The sequence below is a fragment of the Megalops cyprinoides genome, chromosome 13 (assembly GCF_013368585.1).
Source record: "Megalops cyprinoides isolate fMegCyp1 chromosome 13, fMegCyp1.pri, whole genome shotgun sequence".
Taxonomy (NCBI): Eukaryota; Metazoa; Chordata; class Actinopteri; order Elopiformes; family Megalopidae; genus Megalops; species Megalops cyprinoides.
In genome coordinates, this window is record NC_050595.1 from 22,494,634 (window position 1) to 22,509,463 (window position 14,830).

At 51.2% G+C, this 14,830-nt stretch overlaps 1 protein-coding gene across 6 annotated transcripts in view; it reads right to left on the reverse strand.

Annotated features, from left to right (window-relative positions):
• furina (furin (paired basic amino acid cleaving enzyme) a) overlaps window positions 1–14,830 on the reverse strand; it is a 94,026-nt gene that overhangs the window by 23,171 nt on the left and 56,025 nt on the right. For all 6 annotated transcript variants that reach the window (XM_036543582.1, XM_036543579.1, XM_036543584.1 and 3 more), the window contains 3 exons: window positions 14,114–14,209; window positions 10,252–10,380; window positions 10,078–10,154 (listed from right to left, as the gene is read on the reverse strand). In XM_036543582.1, the coding sequence (XP_036399475.1) occupies window positions 10,078–10,154; window positions 10,252–10,380; window positions 14,114–14,209 (302 nt within the window). The remainder of the gene's footprint in view (window positions 1–10,077; window positions 10,155–10,251; window positions 10,381–14,113; window positions 14,210–14,830) is intronic.

Genomic DNA, 14,830 nt, shown 5'->3' on the forward strand with positions numbered 1-14,830 from the left:
TTGCGCAAGATCAAATTCTTCGCCGCGCCCCGCGACTTTGATTCGTCTGCGGGTCTGTTTCGGGCTGCGCTGGGGGGCACGGGGCGGCGGTCTTTGATACGTGGCTCATTCGGGAACCTCGAGGACCCCGGCGTGGCCAAAAAGCGTCAGGGTGAGAACCCCTTGGGTAGATGAAGGCGAGGGGGGCCCGAGCGCCAGGTGGAGCGTGCCGCGAGCGCACCGAAACGGGAAGCCCGGAAAAAGAGGAGTGCTTCCCTTTGAAGGAGGGCCGCGGAGAAGCCCCAGGGGCGCAGCTGGCCGGGGGCCAGGCGTGGGCGATTAAACCGTCGTTTATTCCGAGCACAGACACAGCCCCTGCGTGTCATATCATTTTTATAAAAGCCACACGCTTTTTTTATTGTGCGGGTGACAGGGCCCTGGTGTTAACTGAGACGGGTGCGTCCAGGAGCTGGCAGGAGGCGGACTGCCCGCCGAGACGGGTCTGTCTGAATCCTCACCTGTCCCGATTGCAGCCGGGGGGGGGGGGGGGGGGGGGGGGCAGGAGCACGACATGCCCTACTGTCACTGGATGAGAAATGACCCATTTGAAAAAACACAAAAAAAAAAAAAAAAACCTCAGTCACAGGACAGCCATGCAGAGCTACAGAGCTTTTCCCCAAAAAACATCAAGGGGGGGTGGGTGTCCATTCCAATCGCTTTTAAACATTTCCTATCTTTCCCCTGTACACCTGTTTAGCTCTGGCAAGAAGCAGGGTAGAAATAACCAGATGGGCAGTGACATTTGCATACACAATGCAAATACAGTCCTGGAGTCCAATACACAGAGCAATCAGAGCCATGCCAGAGACACTTATTGCCAAGACATTCCGGTCCCCGGAACCGATGTCTGCGGGGGTTGATTTTAAATGACCCAGGTGGGGTGGATTCGTCCCAGTGGGTCCTTGAGGGGAATAATTAACAGATCATGCACGGCATGGGCTCCTGGTATAACCAGGCCATTAGTTCAAACTGTTGTGCATCCTGGTCCATTCACCCACTGCAGCTGGATTCAAGGCCTGCTTAAATGGATTAGGAGATTTTCCAGCAGGCTTAACCGAGCCCCCAGGCTGTGGTTCGGAATCAGAGGCTCTGGTGTTTAAACAAGCGAGGAGGTTCCAAAGTGCCTTTAATGGTCTGGCATTACTTCAGCAGCCCCTGGACAGCCTCTGACTTTTTTTTTTTTTTTTTGGGGGGTGGGGGGGGGGGCTGGGGGTGTAAATAAATAATCTGGGGGTCATCTGGTTCCCAGTGACTTTTTTTTTTTTTCTTTTTTACAGCCCCCTCCAGCCCCTGTCCACTTCAGGACCAGTGTGGACCAGTGTGAGGTTTACAAAACAGGACATGGGGCCCCCTTGTCATTGTGTGCCTGTGGCGCGTAGGGCTAGGGTAACTAAAGGACAAGCCTGAGCCCCCTCCTCCTCCGCATGGCTGTGGGACTGGCAGTATGGCCCTCGACTGCAGCAAAAACTCTCAAAGTGCACACACCTTGGTATTGCCCTGGGCCCGGCCACCGTCCCCCTCCAAGACAAGAGCCAATCAGAGCCAGGATCACGCGGCAGATCAAAGGGAAAGAGAACGACACCGATCTCCAAGCGCCACAGAGGAGCCAAGCAGCTAAGCTGGGAAAGACGCGGCCGATTTGGTGCTTAGTTCACCGTGGCCATCGCTGGCCACCAAAACTTCCTCACAGAATGAAACAATCAAGTATTCCGCAGAGCTGAAAGGCTTTGATATTCCACGGTCTGGTGAACTAGAAAGGTCTTTGAGTTTCGCTACAATGCTGGGCTTAAGAAATCTGTCGCATGAATACAAACTTCAGGCCGAGTCCACCAAAGGGGAAATGTACTAATATGAAAGCATACCCGTTTTCAACATCAGGGCCCTCAGCCATGACATCAAGTCTGCTGGATGGCAAAATATGTGCCGCTGGACTAGACTCAACCTTCATGAACAAGTGTAAAATATGATGAAACTGCTAGCACTAGAAAACAGCAGTTACACCTACAGTCCTGATTGCTAACTGCACCAGCCCAATCCCTGACTTTGCTCTTTTTGTGACAGGAGGTATTTGTTTTCAACTGCTTTAGTGGGATATTGAGTGGTTTGGCACAAGGTTCTCCCCACTTTGTCTTCTCTTTACATTAAGTATATCAATGGCACAGAGAGAAATCATTTCTGAAGGCTGGATTCTGGCCAACACCAGCCTGGGGACTTTGTTCATTTATCTTGGAGTTGCAGTATTTCCTTGAAAGGCAAGCAGCAAGGCTGGCTGTTCAAACAGCAGCTCAAAAACACCAGCAACACAAACAGCATCTTGACAGCTCGGGTAGCCAGGCCCCATTTCCCATTAAGGATTTAATTGGCCAGCAACTAATTCTACCGCGGAATGTGTCTTCGGCAATTAATTAACAGGTAAGTCGGTAAAAAGGCATTTTTTCTTCAGGCTATGTAACTGCTCAGCTATGAAAGACAATGAAGAAGGCTTTTTTTTGGCTCCGTGTCAGAGCTAGTAGCCTAACAAACCTACAATCCAATACAGAATTGAATATTATGCCGTGATTGGACATGCTGGGAAATTGATGGGCTCTGGAATCCAGCAGGAATGTATCAGCCACCTCGGAGTGACACTGGTGACAGGGCTAAAATAGAGACGGGCAAGCGAGGCGGATGCAGTGGGGGGGGGGGGGGGGGGGGGCAAGGGAAACGCGCAGAAACGGCACATGCTCTGAAGCGCGCGCGAGAGAGGCCGCGATCATGTCAGGGAGCGAGCTCTTCACCTGGGAGCGGGGCAGAAACATCCCGTCCGCCGAGAGAGAGCGGCGGCCCACGTGTTCCCCTCATCCGCCTCTCGCTAAGTGCTGTCGGCGTACGTGACAGCCGGCCGGCCTGCACGGATAACATCTCATTCCAAATGCCGCTTGGCACTGGCAACCTTTGCGTCAGCTCCGACGGGGGTCCGCGCGCACGCAAATGTGGAGTGACAGGGATATGTGGGGTGGGGGGTGGGGGGGGACCGATCCCGGGGACAAGCAGCGGTGCCGTGACGCTCACGCCTCCGCTGACAGCTCGTGCCGCCGCCACTTAGCGTCTCGCACGCTCGGCTGTAATTGCGCCGTGCTCGGAAAGCCTAGAGGGGGGCGTTGGGAGAAACCCACGGTGGATTGCGCACAGTTAGTCGCCTTGATTGGAGCCATTACTGGCGATATCGACCCGTTTCAACCAGCGCGCAGGCCCCCGCGGACGTCTCCGGCGGCCATCCACCACGGGGAAATCACATGCAAAGCCAAAACAATGCTCCGCGCAGCAAATGCAAAATTAGCTGGTCTTGACGCGGGAGGAAAATTAATTTCCAAGCTCCTCTTCTTCTTCTTCTCCCGATGAATATATTCATACAATAACGCTGTCAGAAATGCTGAATGCATTAATCCCTGGCAGCAGGCTCCCCTTTTGGGAATTACAGAATTAATTTTATATCACTGTTCCACCAGTCAATCACCTGCCTCCCGCTCTTCCTCGCTGACAGCGAGATGGATTTGGTTGTGATTGCGGGGCTTGATTTAATTGATTTCGGGACGATTCTTCTCGTGCTAAAGCGCGCCTGTGATATGAAGCGTGCCGCGCTGCTGCGCGGCCACTGGCAGGACCAGGAGGCACCTGCTGTGTTGAAATGGAGTTCGGGGTTGACGTGGATGAACCCTCCCGCACCAACAGTCCCCGCTGCATCCGAGAACAAGCGGCCTTATCGAGCGCCGTGAAGGCAGGGGCGGCAGGCCGACCTCAGGCAGCAGAAGTGTGCGAGTCTCTGCCGCTTCACGGCTGCTTTTAGGACCGCGCTGTGAATCTGCACTGCCTGTCACAGAGCCACTGGGTGGGAAAAGCAGACGGCCGCAGAGCAATTTCAACCTTTTCGCTCTCCGAGTCGCTGCTCGGAGTCTGAATTTAATGTTTAATTTCCTTTTCATTTCATTCGGTTTCTGATGTATATGTCTAATCAAAAATAGTGACATAAACAAGCCCGAGCTTTCAGCCTTTATTCAAGTGTGGCCGTGATGAAGTCATGAGCTTACAAGTCCAACGGAACGCTTCACACACAATAGCAACGTATTAAGCAGTGCACTGTTTTGTAACAATAATGATGGTGTTGACAGTGGAGTCTATGTAGAGTCTAGAACTTCTGCGTAAAACTTGTGTCATATCAAAGAAGTTATGATAAATACATCAAACTTTTCTATTGTGATGCGAAACAATGATGTTGGCAGAGCAAAAACATTTCCATCAAGGCCAAATTCCTCTTTCTCACACGCACACACACACAACGATGTGTGTCCCCCTTTCAGTCTCTGAATCTCTACTCCATGGCCATGCTCAGCTTCTGACTTACACGTTTAATCAAAAATAGTGGCATAACAATCCAAACTTTATTCAAGTGGAGCCGCAGTAAAGCCAAGGGCTCCCAGCACATGAATGGTATCTGCCTTCATTAGAGTGCTATGCAGCCCAGTGCTGCATGCCTCGGTCATGCTTTCAGGCTCAGTCATGTGTTGCCTGTCCGTTCCCATTTCCCACAAGGCAGACAATGGCCTGCACTGTCAAAGCAGTATAAGCATTTGCAAGGGAAAGCCACCTCACAGCCAGTGAAGTCTCAGACCGTGTCCTCTCACTGATAGGGCGTGTGTATTCTGTTTCCCGCCATGGAACTTACATAGAAATGCACAATTAGGGGAAAGAGGAACTGCATAATGCAACATGAGCATATTTTACCACAGCAGTAGCACCACACACACACACACACACACACACAAAAATACACACACACACACACACACACATACACACACACACCAACACACCCACCCACACACACACACACACCAACACACCCACCCACCCACACACACACACACACACACACACACACACACACAAGCATGCACACAAGCATGCACACACCCACCCACATACACACACACACACACACGCACGCACACATACACACACACACCAACACACCCACCCACACACACAAGCACACAACAGAAGACGAGGACATTTGAAATCTGACCGTCTTCAGCGTCGCCACACCACCATTTTCTGGTTTTGTCTCTGCCCTTGCTCGGCTTGGAAAAAAATGCCCAGCTCTAAATCACGAGCAGCAGAAGTCTAAGGACAGCTAAATATTCTACAGGCAAGGCAGACAGAGGGCACCTGGAGTAAACAACTTCCAAGAGCTACTGAAATCTTTAAAGGCGGAGACAGTGGACGATGGAGACATACATTCATTCATAAGACAGGGCTGCGGCAGACACAATGGAGTCGAGCTGTATGGAGCAGTGTGACGTTCTGTGACAGTGATAATGAGCTTTACAGAATAAGGACTCATGGTGTGAGAACCGTGCATGTATGATGTCACTCTTATAAACGCTTGGAGTCTCACCAGAAACTCTGTGCCAGACTGGTTGCATATCAAAGATGTTTTGGGCAAATAGTGCAAATGTTTCTATTGTGATGGAGAACAATGATGTTGGCAGTGAAAACCTCACACCACGCCCAAAGCGCACACATAAACATCCGCATACGGATACACACACACACACACACACACACACACACACACACACACACACACACAGTACATCTGTTGTTTTTTCACCATCATCTATGAATGGATAATGGAGAAGGGCTGACAATAATAACCATTGTGTGAGACAGCAGATTGTAGAAAGAGTGAAAGAGAGTGAACTGTATATTGAACTCAACGGACAGTGTATGTGTTAACAGCTGAAAGTCCCGTCTCGTAACATAACGCCATGCAGCCGTAGTAACTGCAGTTGCAAACTCCGGAAGAAGCCTGGTTTATCTCGCAGCACTTCAGAAAGTGAACAGCAAGCCAGCCGGTCCCAGTGGTTGGAGAAGCAGTGTGGGGGACCTGTGGGTGTCTCATCCCGAAAGTTATAAATTCAGCCGGGGAGGAAACGATCATTTTGTAGCTTTGTACAAGCAAACAAACCGTTTGGCAAAAACATGTAACGTACCCAACTGTCCACAGCGCTAATTTCAAAAGTAGATAACCAATATATGTAACTTGCCAGCGAAAATATTTTTTGAAGACTGAGTCACACAATCATAACATATCTGAGATGCTTGTGGTTTAATATACGAGCCTCCCAGTGTGGGAGGGAAAGGAAAAGGACACAAAGCAAGCGCAGGAACACGATCTTGCTCCTCGGCTTCTGGTCCCGCCAAAGCGCTCGGCCAGGAGGGAAGCGCTAAAAAGGACTGAGAGCCGAAGGCCCAACGACCCTTCTACCCGGAGCCCCCAGCAGCTGTGGGCTGGGGTACAAGCGTGGTGACGGGTGCACATTTGGTAGGGCTGCCATCACTGGAGGCTTTGGTGCAAACCAGTTTGGATCTGGATATCAAAGCCGCTCAAAACTGAATGCAGACCCCTGTGGAGGAAACATCCTTGGCTCTGTTTCCGGCCGTCAAAGTCAACTTGTCTTCTCTCCCCCGACCCTGTTCTTCATAGTCTCCGCACTTCAGACAGGCTGATTGCTGCTGACAGCCTGGTACGTACATGCGGAACTGGCTGCAAAAACATCCCGAAACGCAGAGGGGGCAAGGATGGAAACGATAACCCCTTCTCTCGCCACGCCCTTCAAAGGCTTCCACGGAGGAGGGGCGGGGGATTCTGAGTCAAAGCATTTTCACCACCACAAGGCACCCACCCCAAGTAATGTGGATGCACACTTGCATTGGGACAAACAACCCCGAGTGCGCTGTATTTCAAAGAGCGCAGCGTAAATGAGTCATCTGAACCCCCTCCCTTCTGTTTTAGCTTTACATATCTGAAACACACCAGCGGTTCCATTTTTAGAAAGCGGTGATAAAGAGACTTGGCCGTTAGGGCCGAAAGTTTGGCAGGCGTCAAAATGCAACACACAGAAGCGCCAGCGGGGAACCGCGGAGGCAAACAAGCGGTTAACCAAGGTAAACACCTTCGCTGAAGGGAGGCCTTGCTTTGCAGGAACACTGGCTGGCACGGGCGCCCCAGAAGAAAGACAGCTTTATGGAGAGGGAACAGAGATGGGCTTTTATCGGGGAGCCTGGCCCTCGCTCCCCACCAGGTCCGCCCGGGGGGTGTTTCCACACTCCCTGCCCTGCCCCGGGGTCCAGGGGGAACGGGCCGGGGCGGCTGGAGTTAAGAGCTGGGACGGGCGCGGCCGTGAGGGGACGAAGGTCTTTAGAGGAGGCTGTTAAAACACCCGGAGAAACTGCAAATTGGGTCGGCTGACCTCTCCCTGCCTCCACGGGCTGCCTGTCCCGATTCGGGAGTCCTGGCCGCCCCTGTGCCCAAGCAATTTGCACAAGGCGTCCCTGTCGGAGCGAGCCGGAGCGGCTCGGTGACCGCCGAGGGGCAGCAGGGCCGACCCCATTGCCCCTGCTCTCCATCCCACGGGGGGAGGGGGGACATCGGGCTCAGCACCGGGGCACGCTCGGTGGCTACAAGCCCGCGCCTTTCACATCCGGCCAGGCACAGACCATTCCAACAGACGACTAACTACGCTTTCGGCCTGTCATCACTCATCACTTTTAGCCTCCACAAAAAAAAAAAAAAATCCCTCGTTAGCTGGCATCGCAGAAAACAGCAGACTTCAGAAAAGCCAATGTTTAAAACCCAGGGAGCATTAAAACCATGCCAAGGTCCGGGCTTTTCAGCGTCCTCACACTTGTCATCTTTCATTAAATCTGTACCAATGATTTAATTTAATCACTTCAGAGCAACACGGAAGAGATCAAGACACCCGGGCAGTAAACAACTCATTATGCGATCTGCTCAGGCAGTGGAATAAAGCCGCTTTCTTCATGCATTTACTTAATCTCAGCAGATTTACTTCACTATACCGCACTACAAAAAAAAAAAAAAAAAAAAATGTCCATTGGCTTCCGACGGATAATTTAGTCACTGAAGCCGATTAACGCAAAACTTTAACTGCGCTGCTCCAATTTGAAAGAAACTGCTGAAGGGGGAAAAAAAACAGTCAAATTAGCTAGAGAAAACGCTTTTTAGAGCCTTTATCAAAATATTAAACAGATGGTCACACGTGCATGACGCGAAAGATAGGCAGTTTGTTTGAACCTACAGAGGGAGCCGCTTTGCGCATTACAAGTACGGCGAAGGGGAGAGGAGCTCCGTGAGCCTTGTGCGTTGCATTGAATTTGCCACGCTACCACTCAAACAATCTTTCAAACATGGCTAAAGCGACTGAGCTCGACATCCGAGCAAGCGGCGGCGTCGAGTACTCCTGCTGTATTTCACGCTACGAGACAGATGGCTCTGTGTTTCTGACAATCTCACACAACGCCGTTCAATTATCAGGTTTGCGCCCCTGAGGTGTTCGGGGGATTTGAACACAAAGGCTAGCGCCCCAGCCCCCCCCCCCCCCCCCCCGCCCCCCTCGTCGAGACCTCGCTCAGTCCGACACTGCAAATCCCGCTCCTTGTGACCGGCCGCTCTGGGGCCGGCTTCCTGTTTTCACATGGCCCCGGCCGCGCAGGGAGCCCCGGCCGCGCAGGGAGCGGCCTCCTTGCGGAATGGAGAGATGGCGCGATAGGAACGCGCGGGACGGCTTTGGTAAACAGGGCCGCATGCCTTTGTTTAGCTGCACATTGTTGCGCCGCGCGGCCGCACGACCAGAAATATGAAAGGCTTTAAAAAAAACATCCTGGGTCTCATCATTACGGTTCCTAACAACCCTAACAACAACACTGCGGCAGTGGTGTTTGGTACTATTGCTCTCAACTTTACTTGAATTCCTTGAAAAGCTGTAGCTTAAAGTTGATTTTGTTGACCTTGCTTATTTTTCACCGTTTCGCTTTCACAGCTGAGGTAGCTGGAAAAGTGAGTGAGGTGATTCAGAAAAGTTATCTTCCAAAAATGCTTTTTTGGCCGCAGCACAGCAAGCCTCACCACCACTCACTGTCAAAGGCCAACTGGGGACTATGGAATAAATAGCAGAACACACCACAAGAAAAGGGAGCGTTGACATTCAAAAACAAGCAACAAAAAGACCATGATGCTTTTGATGTAAATCCAGGATTCTGAATGAAAAACACACTTCCCGGTGCCCAACCAGCCGATACGAAATGAGACGCAGCTTAGAATGGTGGTCTGCGGGCTCTCGCTTCCATACTGGGACTGTAGGCAGGTGAGTGTCAGGAGCAGGCTGGCAAGGGCAGCGAATGAAGGCTCTGACCGCCGGTCACGGAAACTTCAAAAGAATTCCCTCCCTCAGTGGGCCCAAACCAGCCCGCATCTCTGTGATCGCTGGGCTAATTAAATGGCTGAGCCTGGCCTCGAAATAAAGATTAAAAGGCTAGCAGAACACAAAATTCACCACGCGCAGGCATCCTAAATGGCTGTGAACCGTCAGAACATCAGTTCTGCCTGTACCACAGGGAACTCTGGCCGCTGCCAGGGGCCCTGGAACCAGGAGCTGTTCCTCCTCTTGGCCTCAAGGCTGGTGACAGGGATGAAAACACGGCCTCCCGGCCAATTTAAATTCTTCCGAAACTGTGACTTACAAAGCAAACTTAATCCCGAGAGTTCCCCCGCTGAACCGGGAGAGAATCTCTGTGCAAACAGAGCTGGGAGTTACTGTAGTGTTTCTGTTGATAGACACGGGCCCATGCCAAGGTTCCGATTGCTCTCATTCCATTAAACCCCTGTTATTTCAAGTCCTTTTCCCCCCCTGCAGTGGAAGCGTCCAACCCACAGAGTGCACAGTAGTCTACATCCATCAAAGTCCTTTCACAGGGAAATGCTTTCAAAATATAGAGGGGTTTTTTTCTGTATCGGTTACATTAGCAGAGACATCACTTAGGTCTAGAGAATTGGTTGCTTTCAGTTCTAAACACCCTGAAACCCATCCCTCTCTGTGTCGGTTGAAAACACAAACACTCTCACACACAGTCAGACACACACACACACACACACACACACACACACATACACACACACACACACACCCACCCTCCTACCTGTTATCGTTGAGCTGCGTGTATCGTGGCTGGGGGTCTGAGTCCCCATCATTGACATCGTAGCTGGCCTGTGGATCCTGGGGACAGGAAAGGAACCAGCATGAGACCCTGGCACGTCCTGGCTTTAAAAAGGAGCACATTATCTCTGCCTTTCCAACACCCGCCCATACTCACGTAATTGTCCTGCAGGTCGGGGTGGTTCTTCTCGATGCCGTCATCCAGGATGGACACCACCACGCCCCTCCCCGTGTAGCCCTGCTCCCAGGCTCCTTTGGCGTTCAGATCTCGACGATTCGGGTTGTACTGGACACACACACACACACAGAGGAGCGTCCACATTCACATTTACATTCGCATAAACGGGCACTCAACTTTAAAAGCCATTTCAACACGAGCGGCCGGAGCTCCAACAGGGCATTTAATGCCAGACAAAAACCTTTATTTTTTATATGACCACTGATGCCAATTTAATCTGCCGCTTGGACACTGTGCGGTAATGTATTTCTTCCAGCTGGTGGTGAGGAAAATGGAATGTGCTGTCCCCAAAGAGGTGTCTCTGCAGCGCCGGCCGGTGCACCTGCATCCCTCTGTCCCCTCCCCGACACGGAGCTGTGACCTTGAGCTGGCCTTGAGCGGGCGCGAGACAGGGTGCCCCCCCTCCGCTGCGAGACCAGAGGGAGCTGACCTCTGCCTCCCCCCACGCCCCCTTCCCTCCATCTCCCGGGCCCGTGCCCGATCAAATGCAACGGCAAACTTATTTGAGCAGAAAATTGAATTTATTCAGAGCTTGACTCCGCTGCCCCCCGGCCCGCTGTGACATCGCTACCCCCCCGCCCCCTGGGAGAGCACAGCACTGACAGTCAGGTGCGCCTGCGGCAGGGGAGGGCGGGGGGGGGGGGGAGCCAAATCGGGGAGCGGGAGAAGGAGGAGGACGTCTGGCCGCGGGACGTCTGGCAGTGACTATCGCAGCGCAGATTGCTAACGCCGACCTCTCGGGTGACCGTCCCTCCGCTGATCAAACTGCACGGAGTCACCTATTCTCACCGGCTCTCCTGATTAGAGCCCAAAAATTCCTCATCCTTCCTTGCGCCCGTCTGCTCCTGTCTGAGCTCCCTAACGAGTGAGAGCCTCCTCATGTAAACAGGATCTGAACTCTACTAGGAGACTGACACGCACTGAGAAAACCATCCGAATTTACAACCGTGTTGCGTTGTACTTTCTGCGGATGGCTGAGCCTGATTGGTGTTGAAAGTTCATGTTGGCTTTATTTCTTATGCAGTAACGACCCCGCTGTGGGCAATCATGTCAAAAGCTTCATGGCAAAACAGAAAAGACGTCAAGGAGTCTGCGAAGAGGCAGCTGAATACACAAATATACCTTGCTCCACTTCTCCGGCGCGTCCATTAGGGAACAATATTTTTTAAAGTGTTAAATGTGTGTGTTTTCTGGACTCATATTTAGTCTTCACCGTCCAAAATAAGAAATGTTATCCGACTTGGTTAATTTAATGCTTCCATTTCATAATGTGGAACTTGCGTACATTAAGGAACAGCAGTGCTCTTTGAGATTTCTCTGTAATTTCTCAGCGAGAGAGAGGGCCAGAATGCAGCTATAAATATTAATAAGTGAAAGATCCTGCAGCGCTCATTTATTTCCTTATCATTGCGGCGCTAACGGGGACTCGGGAAGGGCCGGAGCAGAGGCCTAATGAGGAGGGAAAGCCCTCAGAGGGCCTGCTCCGCCAGCTACGGTCGGCGGCGTGTCGGTCCCGAGCCGCCGGCACACCGGATATGCCCTCCCGACACGAGTTTTACATCGGACCAGGCGGAGGGGCGCAGACGCCTTTATGACACCGCCGCGGAAACCGAAACGCCAGCGTTCCGTCCGCGAGCACGGGGGCGGATGAAAAGCTACCGTTATTAATTAGCAGAGCGCTAACTGTCTAACTCTCACAATAGGTCCCGTAATGTAATGTAATCAGCCCGGGGCTACAGCGGTGCTATTCCATGCCACAGTAACTAACCCCCCCTCCTCAGCTCCTATGGTAAACTGAGCCATGTCACCCCCCCCCCGCGTTTACCTGCCGCTGACCAAGGTTACCCCTCCACTGCGGCCGCCCCGGGGAAGCGTTGACATTGAACCCGCCCGAGCTCCGCCTCTGGCGCTTTCTCCAGGGGCCCGCCGACCGTTTACTCATTCCCGTTAGGAATTCTCTCATTACTACCTCGCGCCGGCCCCCCGAGGGGGGCCCCTCGTACGCTTCAAGGACGTCGATTCGGAAAATGAGAACATCTATTTCAAGGTTTTACTGATGCGGCGCAATTTGCTAAATACCTACATCGCTTTGCTGCCAAATGTAAGGATATTAAATAGGGTTTAGATGCTAGATGAGTCAACCTCTATTCAACAAACATTGGAATCCAAGATAATAAATATCAGTTTTCATTTATTCACATGAGTTATATAAACCGTTTTTTTTTTTTTTTTTAAAGAAAATGCATTTGCATTTGGTGGAAACCTCTCATTAAGGTCAATGGCTGAAGCATTTCTGTTGCTGTAATTATGCCCGTTTCCCTTTCTTCTTCCTTAATTAGTACCATATCCACTAGACATTGTACATCTTAGCCCTACGATATTTATTTTCATTCATCTATGTAACTCTTTGAAAACAACAAGACGTATTTGTATTTCCTAATCGAATGTGTGCATGTCTGGCTTATGGTGGTAAAGTTAATGGAAAAACGGCTGGCTTTTCATGTTAAACTGGTCATGAATCCACAAAAGCCTAGAATTTAGAGCGGTCCAAGGTTAGGAGCCGCACTGGTACATTCGTCCTTTGGTGTGGTGTCGGTGGTTTTTTTGGTGCGTCTGCATGTGAAGGGCGCGTGTTTCATGCGCCGAGGAAGGGAGCGCATGACCGCACATCTGCATTCATCGCGTGCAATCCTCCTAGCAAAAACAGTCACTATGTTTGAATATGATTACTCTGTTCAATAGATCAAACAGCTTAAACATTGAACACTAAGATTATGTACCTAATGCTGAGTGACAATAGAATTTTTTTTTCCTTTTTCCAGTGGCATTCAGACACGCCGGAATGAGTAAACACTGGGCCTGCTTGGATGAGGCTGTAAATGAATTCACTCCAGCCCTGCATAATTTCCACTTTAATCAAGACAAATCCGACAGAGCCGGGCGCATCCAAACTGACGGGGGGGAGAAGGAGCCTCCGGCAGCGGAGAGGGCAGGGCCTCAATGTGAGACAGGGACACGTGTGCTCCCACATCTGGGGGGGGCGGGGGGGGGCAGGGGGAGTTGAAATGGAGACACTAGCTCTCACTCCAACAGATCGCGATGGTCTGGCTCAGAGGGACCGTCTCTTTGTCACCCAGCTCTAATAATGGCTGGGTGGAACTGGACTTGCGATAGGGGAGTTGCAGGTTCAAAGCCCAGATGGCGTGCCGCTTCTGTGCCTCTAATTAACCCATACAAAGGGATAACAAGTGAGGGCTGTGTAAACCTCCTTGAACACGGCATGCTGTTCTGCAGCCAAAGTAATGCAACGCTTCATTGATTTACACATTGACGTTTAAGTTGTTTTATTGACATTTCATGTTAGCACTTTCATTTTTCCTGTTTCAATTATGGCTGCGGATACTGTAGCACTGTGTTGCACTGATGCTTTTGATCAAATGTGATCTGACCTATTCTGTGCACTGTTGTTCCTGTGACCTTATTACATGCACTTACGTACCTTTGCTTTGTAAGCCTCTCTCGATAAATGCCTGCCAAATGAATAACTGTAATACAACTATTATACAGTTCTCCGGACTTAACAGAAATTGGCGCCACACTTTACACACTTGTATGAATGAGACAGAGATGCTCGTACAGCCTCTCAGATAGATACATGTCCTTTCTGCTAGCAAGGACTGTTGGAATGCAATTTGGAGGGATCATTGTTTGATATTTGCCTACATCTGCCCACAGCAAACAGGCATTTCCGATTGGCTGTCACAGGGGAAGGGCAACTCACCAGGTACCACTGCTGGGCGAACTTGGGGTCTGTGGGGTCCGTGTAGATATCTCTCTTCTTCCTTCTTTTCACCACCTGCTGCTCCACCCACATCACCTGGAGACAGGAAGAGATAAGCCACGGTCACAATCCGCATGGTACTTACACTACCTCACCCAGCAGCCATACCGACTGAAGCCTGACCTCTGCTCTTCTGAAAAGAGAACATGCCAAAGTCCCCCTGGCCCAAACAGTGAGTGATGGCCAGATATGGGGCAGGGATTGCCACACGCTCCCTGAGCTCCTGAGCCTGCAGTGTGTCGAGCATCAGCTAATAAAGACCCCGCTCTCAGAGAGATGCTCCCACAGAATGACAGTGCTGCAGGTGCCACGTTAAAGTGGGGGGATTAAGCTTTCACATGAAGTAAGCTATAGCTCTGCATATGGCAGGCACTTTAAGTCGCTACTTGTCGGGGCTCCAACAGCCATTTCCAGTCACTTGACGGAGTAGAGCAGGGTTTTCAAGAACTGTACCAGCTATCCAAACATCACAGAGGTTTCTTTTTTAGCCTTTTCTCCTTCTTCAGGGACTGTGTGTGTGTTCATGTTCCATTAAGGCCTTGGACTTGAGCCGTGGTCATTGATCTCTACATGGGACGGAGGTGCTCTCCCTTGGTCACAGCCATCACAGGGCTCAGATCGACAAGGACGTCCTCAGCTCCCCCCGCCCCCATCTTT